General features: G+C 40.1%; 1 protein-coding gene across 1 annotated transcript in view; it reads right to left on the bottom strand.

Annotated features, from left to right (window-relative positions):
* Positions 1 to 24,187, bottom strand: part of LOC126354222 (GTP-binding protein 10 homolog) — a 91,789-nt gene that overhangs the window by 33,272 nt on the left and 34,330 nt on the right. The window contains exons 4-5 of the mRNA XM_050003705.1: positions 6,316 to 6,534; positions 5,493 to 5,731 (exon numbers count right to left, since the gene is read on the bottom strand). Of these exons, the coding sequence (XP_049859662.1) occupies positions 5,493 to 5,731; positions 6,316 to 6,534 (458 nt within the window). The remainder of the gene's footprint in view (positions 1 to 5,492; positions 5,732 to 6,315; positions 6,535 to 24,187) is intronic.

Here is a 24,187-nt window from a genome sequence, read left to right as displayed (position 1 = left end):
CAATCCACAGGTGAAGATCAAATTAGACACATCGATGGTGAAGCACTGGATTAGTACTGGGGAGCATCAACCAATAAGCCAGAGAGCTTACCGCGTGTCTGCAATGGAACATCGAATAATTCGCAACGAAGTAGAGAAAATGATGAAGAATGACATCATTCAGCCTTCACGGAGTCCTTGGTCATCACCAGTGGCTCTCGTCAGGAAGAAAGATGGCAGTTGGTGCTTTTGTGTTGTTTACAGGAAGCTTAATAATATAACTAAAAAAGATGTTTACCGTCTTCCACGAATTGATGATACACTAGATTGTCTGAAGGGGGCTAACTTTTTCTCAACCATGGACATGTACTCGGGATACTGGTAAATCAAAGTAGGTGAGGCAGATCATGAGAAAATTGTATTCATCACCTCTGAGGGCTTGTATGCGTTTAAGGTAATGCCGTTTGGTTTGTGTAATGCACCAGCAACTTTTGAATGGATGATGGATAATCTTCTAAGGCACATGAAGTGGACAATGTGTCTTTGTTATTTAGATGACATTATAGTGTTCTCAGAAACACTTGACGAGCATATAAGAAGACTGAGGGCCAATTTTAGGTGCCTCCTGCAAGGCGGACTGAAACTTAAACCAAGAAAGCGCATTTCTTTGGAACAAAAGAAATCAAAATACTTGGACACCTTGTGTCAAATGAAGGTGTGCGGCCAGACCCAGAAAAGGTGAGATCTGTAATGGAATTCCTTATTCCTAAAAGTATTAGAGATGTGAGAAGTTTCCTCAGATTGTGTTCTTATTACCGTCGTTTTATCAAAGACTTCTGTATCAAAGCCAGGCAACCCCAAGGGTCATTAAAAGCTGATGCTAAATTTATCTGAGGTGGTACGCAACTGATTCTTTTGATGTGCTGTGAAAAGCTCCGATGACTGACCCTGTACTTGGTCTGTATGATGAGAGAGCACCTACAGAACTACACACAGATGACAGTGGGTAAGGGATTGGTGCTGTTCTGGTGCAGATTTCGAATGAAAAAGAGAAAGTTATAGCCTATGCTTCTAGGACACTTACAAAAGCCAAGAGAAACTACTCAACTACAGAAAGAGAATGTCTTGCTGTGATCTGGGCCATTTGCAGATTTCAACAGTATCTCTACGGAAGGCCATTCACAGTTGTTACAGGCCACCATTCACTTTGTTGGTTTACAGGTCACATACAGGACGACTCACCAGGTAGGCACTATGTCTTCAAGAGTATGACATTACCATAGTGTACAATAGTGGAAGAAAACACAAAGACGCTGACTGTCTCTCAAGAAACCTTGTGCAAGACTTTGAACATGGTGACTGTCTCACTGCACTCCAGGATCTCTCTGCTGAGCAAGAGGACGACGCCAAGATATCTCAAATTGTGCTTGCCTTAAATTGGTCAGAGGAAGTGAAAGGACAATTTAAGGTAGCTAATGGATTGCTTTGCAAGAAAAACTTTGATCCACTTGTAAAGAGGTGGCTACCAGTGATTCCTAAACACATGCGTTTAGATGTTCTACAGAAATTCTATGACTCACCTGAGGCCGGACATTTAGGATTTATTAAGACTTATGATAGAATCCACAAGAGATTTTTCTGGCCAGGTTTATTTAGGAGTGTCCGTCACTATGTGTCGCACTGTCGAGAGTACCAGAGGAGAAAGGCAGTTCCTCAGAAACCACCCGGCTGATTCATTCCAATTCTACCTGCCGAAACGCCTTTCCATCGTGTTGGGATTGACCTCCTCAGATGATTTCCAACGTTTGCTAGTGGCAATAGATGGATTATTGTTTGCACTGATTATCTGACACGCTATGCCATTACAAAAGCTGTGAAGACAGCCGAAGCATCCGAGGTAGCCAAATTCATCATGGATGACATTGTATTAAAACACGGTGCCCCAAGGTCAGTAATTATGGATTGAGGGAAAGTTTTGCAATTGCATTTTGTGACTGAGATATATCATTGGTGAAACATTACTCGTCACATGACAACTGCCTACCATCCGCAAACTAATGGGCTTACTGAACGCCTTAATAAGACCTTAGCCGACATGCTATCAATCTTTCTCGATGTTGAGCAGAGCTACTGGGATGATGTGCTACCTTTTGTGATGTTTGCTTACAACACCGCCGAACAAAACACCACAGGATTTAAGCCATTTTTCCTGGTGCATATGTGTGAGGTGACTACGATGATGGACACTGTGTTTCCATTACATCCTGGTGACGTGGACGATGACTACATCAGCCAGGTGTTAACCAGTGCTGAGTTAAATTTGACAGTTAGCTCAACTCTACACGCTCCAGGCTCAAGAAAATGATTGTGAGCCACAGCCCTGTTGTCTACCAGCCTGGTGACCTCGTCTGGATCTTCACTCCTGTTCGGAAGATTGGTCTCTTTGAGAAGCTCCTCAGGTTCTACTTTGGACCTTATAAGGTTGAAAGACAACTGTCCGATGCTACTTACGAAGTTGAAGATTTCGACCCCGACACAAGACAACAAAAGATCTGAGATACGGTCCATGTCCTCCGAATGAAGCCCTATAATGATCCTGCAACCCAGGGTATATTCGAACTTTCAGTGACAGGCAACAAGTGGAAAGGTGATGAAGAGAGTAGCGGCAAATGAAGTTCTAAGAAGATCATCGCCAGGGCGAGAATCAGTCATTGGGAGTCAGAGGATGCAGGGCTGATGATTTGTTCCCAGATTAGGAGGATGTAACATCGAAACACTGTTCCTTAAGGAGGGAGCAATGTCACAGAAGTAGCTGAGTAGCACTGTGGTGTAGTGGTGGTGATACTAAACTGTCATGAGTTCAAAACTCACCTGGACTCTACAATTTTAATTTCTATACTCAGTTCGAGTACATTCTAGAAGTATCCACAAATGTGAAGAATCATTGTACTGGAATGTTCTGTAGCTGTATATATACTGTATGTGTTCTGGCCAGAGGCAGTGCTGAATAAACTTTTGAGAAGTAAAGTTAGTGTTCATCATTCATCTACTTACACCTTCTTCTATGTGACAGTATAATCACACAGTTGTCATTTGTATATAATCAATTCTCTTTGCAAGCCTTACCAATGTACAGAAATATGTCTGATACAAATCATGAGTTTTAGAGAATCATCCATGACAATATGAAATCCTGCTGAATTTTGTTTCATGGTGTCTTCTCCATTGTGTAGATTACATGAAGAAATTTCATTCATTTCATGTGCATGGTGTACAGCTTATTTCCCAAAAATGGTATTTCAGAAACCAGCTTTATTACACATGGATGTGTGTGGCTTGAAAGTTTCTTTACCTTATGTCATAACAGAAGTTTTAACTTTTCAAAATTAGTTAATGGTGGTGGGGTATTTTGCAAAATTTCAAATTACTACAAAAGTTGATTATATAGTCTTCAAGAACATTAATTACATATCTACTTTTATATTACAGACATTTTTTATATATCATCACTTGAAGATATTCCCCCTAAATGTGAAATTCCAAATTTCCTTATGGGATGTCTTTTACCCTTTAAAAGTGAAATTGGGCACAAACAAAAAAATATGTACTGTACTACTTTGGACCCTCTACACCTCCACCAAGTTTCATCAAGATCGTTTACTGACACTTGGAAATGTTCCCATGCCAGTAACAGGAAAGATTAATCAACTTCTAAAGAGGTACAAAATCAATACAGTCTTGAGACCTCCAGAAAAAAATTGGCAACATACGAGGCCTGTAAAAGACGACTTAGGCCTCCGAATATCAAGACTATATAAAGTACCATGTGTGTGTGGACAATTTTATGTCAGACAGAATATGTGTACTGATGAATAGTGCAGTGTAGAACATGACAGGTGGTTCCACTTAACAGCACCCTAAAAAGACAGTGGTAGCAGAGCATGCTCTCGAAAAGAGACACTGAATTGCATTCAATGAGACATCTGTTATTAAATGTACTAATAGTTTCTGGGATAGTGGCATAAAAGAAGCAATGCAGATAAAAATCTGTGACAACATCCTTGATAAAGATGTGGCCTGCAGCTAGAAAAAGCTTGGGAGCCAGCTATCAGAATGTTGAAGTGGGTGTGGCATGTACACAACAAAAGCATTAGCATAAACAGCACTGATTTGAGCACCACTGATGTCAAGAAGGCAGCAAGACTATATAAGGATGGCAACAGGAATCACATGACAGTCACAATCACAAAACATTCACCACTTGGCAACGGCCAAGGAGCACTTTACTGAAAGCTTGTGGATTTTAAACCACTTGATGTGGCTGTTAACCCAAAGAATTTTATCAGTAAATAGTATCACAAAATTATTTTCTTGTTGACGATAACAGTTTTTTTAAAAAAAATTCCTATGATCTATTTTCTTTACAGGGTAGTAAATATACTATAACATGTAGCACACTTGTTTCAATAGCAGTGAGATGCACTAGTCTTGAATCATATTAGACTAATAATCCCTGGTTCGATATCCTGACTAAACTGAATGCGAATTCCAGTTAGTTTTTCACATTCACTTCAGAAAAGGCCACTTGGTGCCCATACCTGTCTCTAACACATGCTGGGAACTATATAAGTTGCGGAAAAACAATTTGACCAAAAGCATACAGCAGAAAGACAGTGCCAGAAAAAGGAATTTGAGTATAGGAACTAGGGGTCACAGCTGAATATTTACGGTGCTATATCAGTGTGAAAGTGGTGGTCAATTTGAACATTTGCTATGACATACTTGTATTAATTAAGTGGTGGTAAGTCTGAGTACAAGAGCATGCTCATTTTCCATTTACTTTGACCTTTAGAAATAATGAAACATAAAACATGGACAAATGATTGTTTTTATTTCTGAAGAAGTGCTGTAGGGTATGTCAACTAAGTATAATACATGTGTATGTGATGCTGTAAGTCTTTCTTGTTCCCATCATGATGATTGGTTGGCCCAAAGATTTTGTTTATGAATCCATTTCCTGTGAATTACATTACAATTTGAGTAAAGATGTCCATGTGTCAGATTTCAATTACATTTCTGTAGTGCTGAAAATATTCAACTGAGTCCCCTACTTCCTATAATCAATTCCTTTATTTAATGCTGTCTTTCTGGCCTGCACTTTTGGTCAAATTGTTTTGCTGACCCAGAACATGTACTGACTTGCTCATCCTGAACTTAGATTGCTAAAGAAGATACAAGAAAAACAAATAATTAAGGAAACTGATAAAAGTGAATAATTAGAATGTGAGTTACCAAAATCAGTTTCAACACTTTGCAAACTGAATATCTACACAACACTAACTGCCATCTTTTTACTGCCTACTAACTCTAATGGGGCAGAGTGAGAATTAAGGCAAAATAAAATCTTATGTTATCATTATCTTGAAACATAACAGTGTTACATATATCTCGGATTTCTCTAACAACTGAAACCATACACTAAATGTTACTAATGGGCAACTCATATGCCTTACCTTATTAAGAAGCACTACAGTATCAAGACATGTGTGATGCCTGTGCTGCGGGCTCAGTTGGAATCCTTGCACATCAGCAACAAGTACTAGGAGTCGAGTGCGTTCCACATGCTTAAGAAACTTATGGCCCAGTCCCACATTCACATGAGCACCCTCAATAAGTCCAGGTAGGTCTGCAACGCTGATCTGCCTCATATCTGAATATTCAATAATTCCAATCTCTGGCCTCACGGTTGTGACTAGGAATGAAACAAAAAATACTTTCTATCAGTTTACAGCAATAAATGTTATACTCATGAAAAATCTTTGAAACATTTAGATTTCCAGTGAAACTACTTACACAGCTTTTCAGATGTGATACTACTAAATTCTCAATGATCCTCATAATACATTAGCTTGTTTGTAGTAGGTGTCAGGACAAAATTATAGCATTTAGAGCACATATTTGGTAAGTAATTTTTTACGCATAATGTATCTGAATGGAATGGAAGGCAAACAAATCATATTCACACCTTGTGCTCACAATCATATATAGTTTCTTATCTGTCGAGTACATAACTGAATGCTGTTGTAAAGTAACAAACATCATGTACAGATGTAACAGTAACAAGATAAATTTGTAGAAGAAAAAAATCCTATAAAAATAATAGTAGACAAATTCTACTTCTCTTACTCTTACAATGTAATAAATGGTTAATTTTAACAACCACTTGCAATAAAACTATATTTTTTGTTTTAGACAACTATCATGATAACTGAATTGAAACGTGATGTTAGTATACTGTATATCTACGCAGAAAAGAAAATGCAGTTTAGTTCTTACAGGGATAAGAGGCCACTTTTGGCTTCGCTTGAGAAATGGCTCGCAAGAGGGAAGATTTCCCTGCGTTTGGAAAGCCTACAAGCCCGACATCTGCGATAATTTTTAAATCAAGAGTGACAGAATGCACTTGGCCTCTTCTGCCCAGGAACTGAGTGTGTGGGGCACCACCGGCACCACCTCTTGCAAGGAGGAGTTTCTCTCCATCATTGTCCAACTGACCTGAAATTATAATAAATGATCATTGCACTTCTAAGAATACTGTTAAATGCTGGAATGCAAATTAATTATTTAAAATAGAATACCCTTAGTTATATGATTTCTGGCATAAAACCTGAAGTATCATGTAACACAGATAGTTTCTACAGTCAGTTGTTTATCCAGTTTATCTTTCATTAGCACCACAGCAGAGAAAGGAGTGTAGGCTATGACAGGTTGACAGTAGATATGGGTACACCCACTGGACGAGAATTGGTAACCACATTGCAGTTGTGTGATTAACTAGAGTTAGCCAGACAAAATGAGCTCGAAGGCTAATGAACAGGAGAAGGTTTTAAACAGGTGTGTGGCTATACATTGCCTCTGACTGACAAAATAAACATTGCTGCCCTCGGCAGTAGAGCGAACAATAAAATCTTTAATGGTTGAGTACATTTTGAACCTCTGACCGGTGCAAACTATGATGTAATTTGTGCAGCAAAATAAACTAAGGATTTGCCTACCATAATTCATGTACCATTTATTACATATGCACTCCCACTGGTACCACATTCCCTACAGTGGAGACTCCATCTGCCACACCGTGTTGTGATTAGGAGCAAATCTGCTGCACCAGTTGGGTACTCAACAACGCTGCTATTGTTTGCCAAAGCTGATTTTTCTCTGTAATCTTGCAAAAAACATTGAGAATAATTTGTTTCTTGCCATTAAAGTGTTCCACATGCACGTTTCACTACAAAGCAGGAAGCAGTGTCATCCATTTTCACTGTACATATCAACAGTGAGACAACCAGAACACAAGTAGCATTTACAGAGACTGTGACTGTACATGATTTTTGAAATAAAAATTACTTAGCTAAAGTATGAGTAAGAAAAATGTTTAGGACATTCTGATGTATTAACACCCACAAAGTTCCATTTATAGTGACATAGTAATAAGATATCTAATACATAAGTTGGATCTGCATCCAAGCATGGAACAGCACCAATGCACAAGAGCTACTGCTGCTAACTAACCATTGCGTTTGTGTTTGTTTACATCAGCTTTATTATGATGATGAACAAAGCACAGTAATAGACTTGTCTATTGTGTAAGGATTATCTGTGGACACTTTAAAATTGTTTATTCTAAATGCAGGAAGGTGAAACAATTGCATAATTTGAAAGTTGTGTTGCTTGATCCCTAGTACGTTTAAGTCATGCTAGTTCATTAGCTGCTGCCTTAATCTTAGTTGTTTCTTAAGGGTAAAAGGAGAATGAAAGTATAAATTCAAAATTTTCCTAGTCATTGATCTTAAAAATTGTATTAAAAAAAAAAACGATTGTGTGATAAAATTGTCTTATCAATTCTCTTGTAAGGCTAAATGGGGGTTCACCTCTTGAGTTTTCTGTTTAAATATTTGCGAGTATTGAAAGCCCCCCCCTGTCGGGCACTGTTTACAAACGCCACTTCAGAGAACAATGCCGCCCGCCTCTATCCCTCCAACAGCCAAGCACTTTGTGCTCACCCAAATGAGCACAGTGACCTGTCAGAGGTGCACCAGACCGCTCTACAACCTCAAGGCACCTTAATCAACCTCACCAGCTCAAGTCTGCCACTTCCCATCACATTTCTGATGGCTCATGCTTATTTGTTTACGACCGTCTAATGCAAACTTTCCTCATCAACATGGATGCTGATATCAGCATTGCCCACCAGCTCGAGCACTGACTACTCCCTCACCATCATCACTCCAATTATGTGCCACATATGACACTCTCATCATAGTCAACAGTACTGCCTAAATCACTTTTGACTTAGGGGCGGAGAGTCACATGCACTGCACCTTCCCCATCACTGAGACGGTTGAGCCAGTCCTGGGAGCAGACTTTCTGCAGCACTACCACCTGCTTCCTGACCTCACCCACTGTTATTATACAGTGACAGTCAGCAGCCAACCACTGGAGTTATCAGCAAAGTTCTCCCCCCACGTTCCTGTCCATCTCCCACCTCTTTATCAAATGGAGATACACAAGTGGACTTCCTCCTAAAGTGCTCAGTGCTCTTTAGAGAACTTCACTCTCTGATGTCCAACTATTCTTTGATAGGTACTGCAAATGACATCGCAAGATGCAAAAACATGGATCTTTGGCAGCGCGTTGCTGTCACTGCAGCATTACTTCACATTTTTAAGCACAACCTTGCTCTCCTAAAACATTTGCAACGGCCACGCCAAACATCTACCTCTTCAGAGGATGCCAACATACTTACAGAGCTTATCTGCAAGGAAACTGAATAATTTAGTGAACTATATCCAACTTCAGAGTGTGATTCTGACAGTGTACTCACTGCTCCACCCAGTGATCCTACTCTACAATGTGGCATGTTTCCAGCCATAGACATACAGCCTACTATCAGGCCACATGCAGTTTGTGTTGATTAGATTGGATTAGATTAGATTAATACTTGTTCCATAGATCATGAATACGACACTTCGTAATGATGTGGAACAAGTCAGGTTAATAAAAGATGTCTGTACAAGATATTACATTACACAAAATATTGCATGACACTAATGTTTAAGCAATTTTTTTTCCTTCTCCTCCCTTATTTTATATCTAAAAATCCAGCCAGTGAGTAGAAGGAGTTGTCATCTAGAAATTCTTTTAATTTATTTTTAAATGTTGGTTGACTATCTGTCAGGCTTTTGATGTTGTTTGGTAGGTGACCAAAGACTTTTGTCGCAGCACAATTTACCCCTTTGTGTGCCAAAGTCAGATTTAACCCTGCAAAGTGAAGATCATCCTTTCTCCTGGTGTTATAGCTATGCACACTGCTATTATTTTTGAACTGGGTTGGATTATTAACAACAAATTTCATATGTGAATATATATACTGTGAGGATCCCTAGATCCTTAAATAGATGTCTGCAGGATGACCGTGGGTTGGCTCTAGCAATTATTCTGATTACATGTTTTTGAGCAATGAATACTTTTCTACTCAACGATGAATTACCCCAGAATATGATGCCATACGAAAGCAGTGAATGAAAGTAGGCATAGTAAGCTAATTTACTGAGATTCTTGTCACCAAAATTTGCAATAACCCTAATAGCATACGTAGCTGAACTCAAGACGTTTCAGCAGACCATCAATGTGTTGCTTCCAGTTTAACCTCTCATCAATGGACACACCTAAAAATTTTACCTTAGCTACAGACTTCTGTTGAAAGTCTATATTTATTACTGGAGTTGTGCCATTTATTGTACGGAACTGTATATACTGTGTTTTATCAAAATTTAAAGAGAGTCCGTTTGCTGAGAACCACTTAATAATTTTGTGAAAAACATCATTTACAATTACATCACTTAGTTCTTGGTTTTTGGATGTTATTACTATACTTGTATCATCAGAAAAAGAACTAACTTTGCATCTTCATCAATGTGGAATGGTACGTCATTAATGTATATCAAGAACAGCAAAGGACCCAAGACCGAACCCTGTGGGACCCCATACTTGATAGCCCCCCAGTTTGGGGAATCAGCTGTTTTAACATTACATGAATAATTTATTTCAACTTTCTGCATTCTCCCAGTTAAGTATGAATTAAACCATTTGTGCACTGCCCCCCTCAAACCATAATGATTTAGCTTATCTAAAAGAATTCCATGATTTACACAATCAAAGGCCTTTGAGAGATCACAAAAAATACCAATGGGTGACATCTGGTTATTCAGAGCATTTAATATTTGATCTGTGAAAGCATATATAGCATTTTCTGTTGAAAAGCCTTTCTGAAAACCAAACTGACATTTTGTTAGTACTTTATTTTTACAAATATGGGAGGCTACTCTTGAATACATTACTTTCTCAAAAATTTTTGATAGAGCTGTCAGAAGAGAGATTGGGCAATAGTTGTTGACATCCAATGTATCCCCCTTTTTATGCAATGGTTTTACAATGGCATATTTCAGTCTATCGGGGAAAGCACTCTGCTCCAAAGAGCTATTACATATGTGGCTGAGAATCCTACTTATCTGTGGGGAACAAGCTTTAAGTATCTTGCTGGAAATGCCATCAATTCTGTAAGAGCTTTTACTTTTCAGTGAGTTTATTATTTTACTGATTTCAGAGGGAGTAGTTGGTGGAAATACAATTGTTTCAAACTGCACAGGTATGGACTCTTCTATTAGAAGCCTTGCCTCTTCTAGTGAAGATCTAGATCCTATTTTCTCCACAACATTTAAAAAATGATTATTGAAAATATTTTCAATTTTTGATTGTTTGTTAGTACATATGTCACTCAGTTTTATGCCACTAAAGTCTTCCTGTGCTCTTGGTTGCCCTGTTTCCCTTTCAATAATATTCCAAATTGCTTTAATTTTATTATCAGAGTTACTGATCTCAGACATGATACACATGCTTCTGGACTTTTTAATAACTTTTCTTAGTACCGCAGAATAGTTTTTATAATACTGAATAATTTCGGAGTCAGTACTCCCTCTTGCTGTTAGATACAGTGCTCCTTTACGGTTGCAAGATATTCTTATTCCTTTAGTTAGCCAACGTCTCATATATTTTTTCTTGGAATTATGTTTAACTATTTTCTTGGGAAAACAATTTTCAAATACCCTTAAAAATGTATCGTGAAATAAGTTATATTTCAAGTTTGCATCAGGTTAATTAAACACTTCATCCCAGTCTAGCCGCTTTAGGCTTTCCCTAAAGTTTGCAATATTTATATTGTTAACTGAACACACTGCTTTGAAATTCTGATTTGATATACTGCATGGAGCTATGTCATGTACTGTAACTAACTGTGCACCATGATCTGAAAGACCATTCTCAACAGGATAAGCATTTATGTCCTTAAATTTATCTTGGTCTATAAAAAAGTTATCTATCAATGTCCTGCTGTTCTGTTATCTGAGTAGGAAAATCAATGACGGAGCTCAAATTGAAAGAACTGAGTAATACTACAAGGTCATTCTTCCTATTACACTCTTTCAAGGAATCAACATTGAAGTTCCCACAAATGATAATTCATGATGGTACTGCTTATCGTATGAACACTACACCCCTCCCGTCTGTCTGATGTAAACTTCGATGCCTTCCTCTCCACAAAACTAAAGCAGCAAAGGCCACCGTGGACAAACTAATGGAGGTAAGCAGCGTCCACCCTTCGTACAGTCCCTGGGTGTCTCCTATAAAAGACAAATTGTGACACCTGCGTGGCGATTGCTAATGGCTCAGTGATCAAACTGTTATAGACAGTTAACCAGTCCCTAATTTACAAGACTGCCAAAATATTCAGTGTTATTGAATGTAAGACATTGTACCTCCAGATTTACATCTACATCTACATGGTTACTCTGCAATTCACACTTAAGTGCCTTGCAGAGGGTTCACTGAATCATTTTCATAGTACTTCTCTACCATTCCACTCTCGAATGGTGTGTGGGAAAAAGGAACACCTAAATCTTTCCGTTCAAGCTCTGATTTCTCTTATTTTATTACGATGATCATTTCTCCCTATGTAGGCGGGTGTCAACAAAATATTTTTGCATTCAGAAGAGAAAGTTGGTGATTGAAATTTCGTAAATAGATCTCACCAAAAGAAGACCGCTTTTGTTTCAATGACTGCCACCCCAACGCGTGTATCATATCAGTGACACTCTCACCCCTATTGCGCGATAACACGAAATGAGCTGCCCTTCTTTGCACTTTTTCGATGTCCTCCATCAATCCTACCTGGTGTAGCAATATTCCAGCAGAGGACAGAGAAGTGTAATGTAGGTTGTCTCCTCAGTGGGTTTCCTGCATCTTCTAAGTGTTCTGCCAACAAAGCGCAGTCTCTGTTTCGCCTTCCCCACAATATTATCTATGTGGTCTTTCCAATTTAAGTTGCTCGTAATTGTAATTCCTAGGTATTTAGTCAAATTGACAGCCCTTATATTTGTGCGACTTATCGTATGCCCAAAATTTATCGGATTTCTTTTAGTACCCATGTGGATAACCACTTTTCTTTGTTTAGGGCCAATAGCCACTTTTCGCACCATACAGATTTACTCTCTAGATTATTTTGCAATTGGAATTGATTGTCTGATGATTTTACTAGACTGTAAATTACAGTGTTATCTGCAAACAATCTAAGGGGGCTGCTCAGATTATCACCTACATCATTTATGTAAATCAGGAACAGCAGAGGGCCTAAGACACAACTTTGCAGAATGTCAGATATCACTTCTGCTCTATTTGATGATTACCATCTATCACTACGAACTGTGACCTCTCTGAGAGAAAATCACAAATCCAGTCACACAACTTAGACGATACTCCATATGCACACACTTTGATTAATAGTTGCTTGTGATTCCTGTAGTGGAAGAGGACATGCCAAAGACAATGATCACTACACATTACTTTTTGAGTTTTTGTATATGCCTTATGGATTAAAAACTGCCACACAAACATGGTGACATTTTCTTGACAAAGTTTTGTTCGGTCTACCATTTTTTTTTATGCCTACATAGATGACATCCTTTTATTGTCACCATCAGTGGAAGAGCATGAGGCTCACTTACAAGTCCTTGACAGATTAGCTGCTCGTGAGTTTGTCATGAAGACAAATGTCAGTTATTGCAAGCCCATGTGACATTCGTTGCTCATCTCAAAGATGTCTCAGATATCTGTCCAACATCAGAGAAGACAGACCAGATATGACTCTTGCCACCTCCCTTCACCTATCATGAGTTACGCAGTGTTTAGGTGTCAGAAATTTCTACAGGAGACGCATCCCACATGCAGCTGAGATCCTCTCCTTCCTCTGAATGAAGTCCTGCACAGGAAGAATACTGCAAGGAAATGCTGCCTTGAGTGGACACATCCTATGTAATCCACCTTTGACAAAATCAAGGATAACTTCCTGTACATGACTATACTAGCTCATCCATCTCTCAACACCCACCTTACTACAAAAGCAAATGTGAGATACTTTGCTATCAGTGGCCTGTTACAACAGGAGATAGCCAGCATTCTACAGTCTCCATGGTTTTTCTCTCATAAACTTTCAGACATGAAGCGTAAGTTGATAACCTTTGACCGTGAGCTAGTCGCCACCTAAGAGGCCGTCTGCTACTATTGAGAAGAGAGGGCAGGCCTCTTACTGTTTACTTGGATTACTGTTCTCTGGCTGACATGTTACACAACCTTTCTGAGGACCCCTCCCCAGGCATGTTCAATATCACAATTTCATTTCACAGGTCATGACCAACGTGTGCTACGTCAAAGGCGCTGACAACATTGTCACAGACTGTTTGTTGCACATCATCTCTTCCTCTGTCTGGTTCGATTACCACCAGATCAACATGGTGTAAGAATCAGATCAAGACTTACAGAACCTCCTTCACAACCTGGATACCTCAAACTTGAGTTACATACCTTCCACGGCTTCACCAAACCATTTTGGTGCGATGTGTCCTGTGACAGGGTCTGACCAGTTGTCCTAAAACCTTTTCCTAAACAAATCTTCCATCTCATCCACAATCTTGCACACCCTGGGGTATGGCTCTTTGTACGTTTAGTGACAGAACATTTTGTGTGACCCCCCAGTGAGGAAAGACTGTGCCACAAGGAACAGAGTGTGTATCCCGTGTCAACAGAGAGTGAAAGAGGCTGCCATGCTCAGCCCCCAACCCCCCCCATGGCAAATTCCTGATCCTCATACTATGACCACTTCCAGTCTCAGATGGAGAGCGTTATGTTATATCACTGACTGATAGACTTAGCTGTGGATCGAGGCCACACCCACTGCTGATAAAGCCACCAAGACTGCTGCCAAAGTTTTCGTCAACACGTGGATCACATGTTTCAGCTGCCTTGTGTTGCTCACTACCTATCAGGGCAGACAATTTGAGTCATCTCCATTCAATGAACTATGTCATCTTTGTGGCTGCCACCATTTACATACCACTGCATATCACCCGCAGTCGAATGGTCTCATTGAAAGACAGCACGGCACATTAAAAGTAGTACTAATGTGCCATCCAGAATTTTGGACAGAAGCCCTTCCCTGTGTATTTTTCTGTGTCTGCACCACCCATAAGGAAGATGTATCTTTAGCCAAGATCCTGTGTGGAAGCACATTATCTCTTCCTGCCGATTCTGTTGTACAGGCTACATCCTCCACTGATTGTGACCTACCAGAACTCATTGCCTGTGTTAGATGCCACATACGAAACCTGCATCTACCCGTCACTCCCCCCTATCACACCATGCAACACCACAGGTCCTTGTCCATAAGGAACTGTCCACTTGCTTGCATGTGATGCTATGTGTTGTTGCTTTGGAACTGGCCCTGTACCCACTGTACACAAGCCCTCATAAATTAGTTACTTGGAGCATGAACACATTTGACATAGCGATAGGGGTAAACGATCGACAGTGTCTGTTAATACATTAAAGCCAGCTTGGACCATTGCAGAATGGTCTCTGCAGCTGCCACCTAGCCCTGCACCTGACCTACTGTCTTCTACCCTTTTTACACTGCAGCTCAACCTCTCTGACTTTCTCCCTGAGGATATATCTGTGATGCCCATTAACGAAAACCTGGTTGTCTGCATGCAGTACAAAGACATGAGATCCGGGGCCAGCACGATTTTGCACCATTTCCGCTACAAATTGTCTATACAGGCTGATATGGTCATGGTGGAATTGATGTGCTTGCTCACTACCAAGGGATTCCTCATCATAACCATCCCGGTTTATGGTGTGGCTGTCCCTGCTACAGCTGACAATAGAACTATACCGTCAGCCATTCCAACCTCAACGCCCTCCGCCAAGGCTGCCAAGGCTGTTACTGATGACAGTGCACTGGTACTGGCTACTTCCTACTTTGGACACACTCTCCAGCCTCCTGCCCACCTCAGAGATCTCCGGAATCACTGCAGCTCTTGCTACATCACAGATCAATGCTGATATTTAACCTCCTTGCAATGCTTCTCCTTCTCCTGTGCTCCACAATAAGGTGGGCATGGGAAAGGGGGGGGGGGTCTCGCTGGTGACATGGCGACTATATGTCACCTCTGACTGACAAAATAAACATGGCTGCCCTGAGTGTTGAGTGAACAATTATATCTGTGATGGATGAGTATGTGTCAAACCTCTGATCAGTGCAGACTATCATGTAATTCTGTCCAGCAAAATAAAGTAAGGACTTGTCTACCACACTCTGTGCACCATTTATAAAGTATGCAGTCCTGCTGGTACCACATTTCCTATAGGTGAATGTTAAGTGTCAAATGCTGGATGAGTACCAGGGTTTTAGGATGTATGGCACATTATTTTCATCTATTGGCTTAGATAGACTCTGCTCTGGAACAGTCCAAATGATTCTACTGCTAAAGCTTTCATTACAATTGTATGTGGTTTAACTAGCACTAGTTTTACACTGACTGCACATTCTTTCCCAACTAAAGGATTTCATTGCTAACTGAAACCATCGTGAGGTATGGCCTAATTTTCAGCTGAAACAACTCTGAATACCAGACTGTTCAGAAACAATCAATGAGAGAAATAACATCTAACGAGAAAGATGAGCCTTTCTAATTACTGTTCATAATGTTTAAAATATCACCAGTTGTACAAGTTTCTATAATTTTTGACATTGGTTTCGCTTGTCGAATAGCTACCCTTACATATCCCTGATCTTCCAGGATTTACTGTGTGTGTTACACTTTTTCAGAATTGCAAATTTCAATGAAGTAAGTCAGCATTTGAAGACTGCTGTGGGCAGTTGAGGACACTAATAAATATACAGCAGTTAATAAACACAACTTACCAATGGCAGGCAATTGGTCTCAATTCAGGCAATTAGTCACAACATTAGAGTAAAACAACAGTAGTATGATTACAGAAGGTTGTCATTTATTTTGGGGCAAGCAATAAAAAGGTAGTTGACCACTATCAGAATATAGGATGACAAGATGGCATATAATTGTTAGCATACATGTGAATACACTAATATTTTCATTTACTAAGGCAACTGTGGGTTTAAATTACTAATCTGCTTGATTAATGGGACTTATACTGCAATGATAAACAAGCACACTAAAGTTCTGTTGTGATGATTTTAATAAAAAAAAGAGTGAGCGATCTTCAGGTATTGTCAGGAATAACTGAGACTATCAGCATAGTAGCATGGTAAGTAGTTTTATCCCATTAGATATGAACTGTTAATATAAAATCCTCCAAATTAAAACTTCACACCCTGAATAGGATCTACATGGTCTAGCATATTATTGATCTCATGTGCACTCAACTTCCCCACTAACTTTTCAGTGACTTAAATTAATATAAAACATGGTGAGGAACTCAATGCATATGGCTTACTGTCTCATAAGCTATTTTTCAAAATGAAAGAAACACGGATTAATCATAAAAAGTGAACTCTGAGCTGACAATAGAGGAAACCAATAGTAGGCAACAACTGGTCATAGAATGTGGGTGCAACACAAACAATGAGCCAAATTGTGTACAAAGTGACATAGAGCAACTGGCAACTAGCAACTGTAAAAAATAAGAAAATGTTGCCAGATAAGCAGCAGGTGGTAAAGAAGCAGCATAGTATCTATGCCTTCCTGAAACACGTAAGTATAAAATCTGGTTTTTGGGAAAAGTTTACTGACTGCATAGTGATGGTGTAAGCAATGTTGTAACTGCTGTACAGCGTTTTCACTGTATAGCAATTTCAGTCCGTACCAATAAGCAAGGAAAAATAGAAGTGGATGATGGGTCAGTCACTTAGCTTTATGAAGTAGAATTAGGGTGAAAGGTAAAACCCAAAGAATTGGGTATTGTGAAAACGAGCACAAATTATTATGCACAATATTATTATAATACATCAACTATGGAGCCACAGGAATATTAGGCAGACAATGGGAACTGAGTACTGTTAGAGGTGTGAGAATCACCGCAGAAGGATTGAGACATACATGAAGTTCATTTCTGGGCCAATAAAGCTGCAGCTGTACAGAGTCAGGAAGTGACCATGAAGGAGTTAAGAGAAAAGTAGTAATCATTCTATTGTATCTGATACTATCTAGAGAAGATCAAAAGAGCAAATGATCAAAACAGCCCTGCCGAAGAGGTCTTAATATAGCAAACCATATGACCACCATCACTGACAAGATAATTTGTGAGATAAACAGAACTACTCTTTTAAATGGGTTAGTACCACCTGAGCAACCCTTGATCATGATCAGTTTATTTAGTAACTGATAAACCTATATCCAGCATCAATGATAAAGATTTCAACTTTCTTTGGGCTATGCTTATTTATGGGTGTTAATTGGATTTCTGCTGTGTATGCTGCTGACAAACCACAGATATGATTATTGTCAATCTCTTGATATCACTAGCTATTTTGGACTAAACATTCATGTCAATCACCCAACGCCACATAGAAACTGATTCACAATACTAATTGCATTGTACAAAATTATGTTCTTCAGCATAATAATAATTTCTGTGCTCAACAGCTTGGTGCGAGTCTGTCAACTGGATGCAACTCCAGTGAGCTTTGTGTCCCTAACCTACCCCAGTAATCTTTCCAAGAAAGGGAACTACAATTTAATGTGGAATTTGAATGACATGTTGTTCCTGGGGAATATTCATGTCAGTAAGAGATAAAAGCTAGAGCAAAGGAAGATTGAAAATTCTGTGGTCTGACTGTGATTTGGCCCCACAACCTTCAGTTTCCAGGCATGTGCTTTACCACTAGACAATCAGGACTGACATCTTCTCCAGTAATAACTGATTTACAGTTTATACTGCTCAGTAACAGCAAACTATTTCATTTATTTATTTAACCCAAAATGAAAAGAGTCATCAGGACCCTATTTTACACTGGACCAAATTCCATTCAGTAAACAAAGATACCAGTAAAAGGCAAATTCACAGCATATGCGAGGTATAAGTAAGAAGACAGCCATGTTGTAACGTGCCGGGTGTTGTCTGTCATCATGAAACAATATAGTGGCTGGCAATGCAGGACATCAGTTTGATTCCCACCTCCTGCAATTACTTAACCCTCAACTTTTATGCTTTCTGGAACATTCTGGAACTTTCTTATTTGTGGAATATTGGAGTTTTCTAGAACATGCTATGTGTGTATAAATAGGAGTACTTTCTGCTGTGTCAGGAAGTTCAGCTCCCTGGTCACTTTCTGTGTGTGCTTGACAAACAGGCTTTCAATGTGGACTATTAATTCTTGTTTATGATTCTGCTCTTATAACTGGTACTTGATTCTAGATACTACATGACAACACAATCCATTTAAGCTAGCCAAATGTTGTCAATATGATGGGATTGGACACTTTTTCTCCATTTAGCTTTACGGAACTCAATTAACCTATTGTCGGCAATTCTCTCTTACACAGCTGAGAGCTGATGTTAAGAACTTTTGCACCTATTCTGATCAGAACTTGAGCATGTAATATATTTTCAGGGCTACACTATGCTAAGACAAACTGTAGTTGCAAAGCTTTTTAGGGCTGTACTGGCGGGTTTCACAATCATGGAGAATCATAGACAGGAATTATTGTACCCAGGTGAAAAACCATGGTTAGTCCTGGCGGGGAAGGGGGGGGGGGGGGTTTACACAGTTTGTTACTTTCTACATTGTACGTGGCCCCCCTCCCCATGGTCACTCCAAAATATCTTGCCACTACCGTCAATATTAACATCACACAGATGAGTAAGATTTTGATAATGATAACAATAAACATACAAAATGTTTTAAAGTAGTAATAATAATAATGAACTGTTTAATTACTATAGAAAGTTGAGAAGTAAATGAATCAAAAATTAATGTTAGAGCTACAATAGCAAAGAACATTCATAATTTTCAGTGTGTCGTAACTAAACAACATAAAATTGAAGTATGCATTCACAATTACCAGTATTTCACTAAGCACTACAAATTTGAAAATCATTGCAAACATCTAAATTACATGACTAATCTGCAATTCATCCTTAAGTATCTGGCAGAGGTTTCTTTGAACTGCCTTCAGACTATTTCTCTCCTGCTCCACTCTCTAACAGCAAATGGAAAAATGAACATTTCAGTCTTTCTGTATGAGCTCTGAGTTCTCTTATTTTAATATAATGATCATTTCCATTACATGTGTTGGTGATAATAAAGTATTTGTCACAGAAGAAGATGAGTAATGCAGTCACTGTAATGTAGTAGTTATGATACTACATTGTTGTATGGAAAGTTGTGAGTTCAAAACTCACCTGAACTGAAACATTTTAATTTCTATATTCAGTTCGAGTACATTCTAGAAGTATCCACAAATGGCAAGAATCATTGTAGTGGAATGTTCTGTAGCTGTATATATACCGTATGTGTTCTGGCTGGAAGCAGTTCGCTCTGTGCTCTTGAATGTGCAAGTGCTGAATAAACCTTCGTTAAGTGAAGTTAGTGTTCATCATTCATCTACTTACATTATTCTGGTAGAGGTGTTGGGTATTGGAACTTGTGATACTGCACATTATCAATGACACAGTGGCTCCCAACAGGCCACAACAGAGCCGCCGTTTACATGGCAAGAAACCCGAGTTCGAGACATATTCAACAGATCGCAATCTATCGGAGACAGAAAAAGAAAAGGACGTCATGATGACAGCAACTGTGTGCCACCACATGAGACATCCTTCCAGGTTCTCTGGTGACAATGGCCAAGATCCAAACAAGTGGCTGAAGGTATATGAGCGTATAGCAAAATTTTAAAAAAATGGGATGACACCATGTGTTTGACTAACTTATTCTTCTCTTTGGAGGGCACTGCCAAGCAATGGTATGAGAACAACAAGGTTCACATGGCTCTGAGCACTATGGGACTTACTGCTGAGGTCATCAGTCCCCTAGAACTTAGAACTACTTAAACCTAACTAACCTAAGGACATCACACACATCCATGCCCAAGGCAGGATTCATACCTGCGACCGTAGCGGTCACGCGGTTCCAGACTGAAGTGCTTAGAACTGCATGGCCACAATGGCTGGCAGAACAGGAAGGAGAAGTTCAAAAGCTGGGAAGTATTCCAGGCGGAACTGCACAAGTATTTCGGTGACACACGATGACAGAAGTGCAAGGCTGAAGATAAATTAAAGTGCAGGGCACAGCATCCAGGAGAAATTACAGCATCCTGCATTCAAGACATCTTGGAGCTGTGTAAAACAATGGATCCTTGAATGAAGGAGGAAGATGTTGTTGTTGTTGTTGTTGTGGTCTTCAGTCCTGAGACTGGTTTGATGCAGCTCTCCATGCTACTCTATCCTGTGCAAGCTTCTTCATCTCCCAGTACCTACTGCAACCTACATTCTTCTGAATCTGCTTAGTGTATTGATCTCTTGGTCTCCCTCTGCGATTTTTACCCTCCACGCTGCCCTCCAATACTAAACTGGTGATCCTTCGATGCCTCAGAACATGTCGTACCAACTGATCCCTTCTTCTAGTCAAGTTGTGCCACAAACTTCTCTTCTTCCCAATCCTATTCAATACTTCCTCATTAGTTATGTGATCTACCCATCTAATCTTCAGCATTCTTCTGTAGCAACACATTTCGAAAGCTTCTATTCTCTTAGGTCCAAACTATTTGTCATCCATGTTTCACTTCCATACGTGGCTACACTCCATACAAATACTTTCAGAAATGACTTCCTGACACTTAAACCTATACTCGATGTTAACAAATTTCTCTTCTTCATAAATGCTTTCCTTGCCATTGCCGGTCTACATTTTATATCTTCTCTACTTCGACCATCATCAGTTATTTTGCTCCCCAAATAGCAAAACTCCTTTACTATTTTAAGTGTCTCATTTCCTAATCTAATTCCCTCAGCATCACACGACTTAATTCGACTACATTCCATTATCCTTGTTTTGCTTTTGTCGATGTTCGTCTTATATCCTTCTTTCAAGACACTGTCCATTCTGTTCAACTGCTCTTCCAAGTCCTTTGCTGTCTCTGACAGAATTACAATGTCTTCAGTGAACCTTAAAGTTTTTATTTCTTCTCCATGGGTTTTAATACCTACTCCGAATTTTTCTTTTGTTTCCTTTACTGGTTGCTCAGTATACAGATTGAACAACATCGGGGAGAGACTACAACCCTCTCTCACTCCCTTCCCAACCACTGCTTCCCTTTCATGTCCCTCGAGTCTTATAACTGCCATCTGGTTTCTGTACAAATTGTAAATAGCCTTTTGCTTCCTGTATTTTACCCCTGCCACCTTCAGAATTTGAAAGAGAGTATTCCAGTCAACATTGTCAAAAGCTTTCTCTAAGTCTACAAATGCTAGGAACATAGGTTTGCCTTTCCTTAATCTAGCTTCTAACATAAGTAGTCGGGTCAGTATTGCCTCACGTGTTCCAATATTTCTACAGAATCCAAACTGATCTTCCCGAAGGTCTGCTTCTACTAGTTTTTCCATTCGTCTATAAGGAATTCTTGTTAGTATTTTGCAGCCGTGATTTATTAAACTGATAGTTTGGTAATTTTCACATCTGTCAACACCTGCTTTCTTTGGGATTGGAATTATTATATTCTTCTTGAAGTCTGAGGGTATTTCGCCTGTCTCATACATCTTCCTCACCAGATTATAGAGTTTTGTCAGGACTGGCTCTCCCAAGGCTGTCAGAAGCTAATGGAATGTTGGCTACTCCCAGAGCTTTGTTGCGGTACTCAGGTCTTTCAGTGCTCTGTCAAACTCTTCATGCAGTATCATATCTCTCCTCTTCCATTTCCATGATATTTTCCTCATGAACATAGCCCCTGTATAGACCCTGTATATACTCCTTCCATCTTTCTGCTTTCTCTGCAAAGAAGCAGGAAGGTAAGGTTGCACATCTCATGAAGGGTGTTGCTGAGGACATGTATCAAAACCTACTTCTAAAGGAGGTTTCAACAGCAGATGACTTCGTAAAATGGTGCCAGATATCAAGACAATGCATAAAAAAAATACGCACAAGGAGTTTGAACGACTTCCAAATGTTGTATTGACGTCTGTGATGGAGGAAGCTACTGATTTCACAAGTGTTCTTCGTCAGATAGCGAGAGAGGAAGTTCAGAAGGCACTTGGATTGCATGGTGAGCAAAAAAACGAGATGCTTCAAAAGGTCATAAGGGAGGAAGTGGAACGGACATTGAACTCAATCTCTCATTCTTCATTTCCATTTCAAACGGTGAAGAATTCGAGAGCCTGGTGGAGTTACATTTCTACAATGCCGCATGAGGAACCTGTTTGGGCACCAAGGAACACAGACGTCTGGAGGACCCAGGATACCAACCAGTATGTTTCCACTGTGGACGACTGGGACATGTGGTGTGCAATTGTCGAGAAAGGCTGACACTAACTTCGGGACGATGAAGATGAACAAGAAGATGTGGGTGCAACACGACCTAGGTCACCATCGCTGCAAGCTAGCTGCTGGAGAGGATACTACCCAACACGCTGATCAAGGTCTCCATCACAGTTTAGAAGCTCCAGCTGATCACCTAGCTGCTGCAATCTGTAAAACTAAAGAGTGTGACTTTCCTTGGAGGTGAGGCCCCCAAAGAGAAAAATCCTCCTCCATCGATCACTACAAAAATGATAGGAAACTACGTCGATATCCTCATGGATGGCCGAGCGGCCCAAGCTCTTGTGGACTATGGAGCATCATATTTAGTCATTTTGGAGAATTATCATCGCCAGCTGCAGAAAATCATATTTGTCGGCAGAAAACATCTCTGCTGAAGGTGGCTAATGGGAAATATGTAAAACCTACAGGAAGATGTGTCATTCATGTGGTTATAAGTGGCCATACACAGGCCTTAGAATTCATTGTCTTCCAAGAGTGTAGTCATGATGTATTCTCGGATGGGAGTTTTTGAAAGTGCAGTAGCCACCAGAAAGATCGCAGGTGTCGCACATCGGCACGGAGCGTCACAGACGGTAGTTGCCGCAAGTAGAGTTCCGATCACCAGAGGGCATGCGAGAATTCGGACGTGATCTCTGCCGGCATAAAAACAAGAACTCAGGCAGCACGGGCCGTGCCCAGTCAGTTAACACCGGGAATGCCTAGGACACAGTCCCGGTCCACACTAAGTGAAGTGTGACATAAACGTGAACAGTTTACTACATAATTGGCGACGAGTAGGGTTGTTCTTTCGCGTGTTGCGTCATTGTTCCGGTTTCGCAGCTTCTCCACGGCATGGAGGATTTAGTGCGGGTTTTGGTTGAGCAGCAGACGGAGCTCATGGCCACCATGAAATAAGTGCTTCCGGCGTTGCTCTCCACGCAGTCTGCTCCGGCACTGTTCCTTCCTCCCTTTCCTCGTATGACGAGATGGCACAGGATTGGGACGCATATGAACATCACCTTCGGCAGCATTTCCAGGCGTTTCATGTTGCCGATGCAGAGGTATATCGTGCTCTCTTCTTGTCTTGGATATCTCCCTCGCTGTATCAAGTTTTGCGGCAGCTAGCGCCGTTGCAGGAACCCTCATCCTTGTCTTTTGACACATTGTGTTCATTGCTGTCTTCATATTCTCGCCACCGCATGCATGTTGTGGCGGCTAGAGTCGAGTTCTATCAATGCAAGAAGCAGCCCCATCAGTCTTACCGGGCGT

Source organism: Schistocerca gregaria, chromosome 3, assembly GCF_023897955.1.
Source record: "Schistocerca gregaria isolate iqSchGreg1 chromosome 3, iqSchGreg1.2, whole genome shotgun sequence".
NCBI classification, from domain to species: domain Eukaryota; kingdom Metazoa; phylum Arthropoda; class Insecta; order Orthoptera; family Acrididae; genus Schistocerca; species Schistocerca gregaria.
This window is presented reverse-complemented; position numbering and strand designations above follow the sequence as displayed.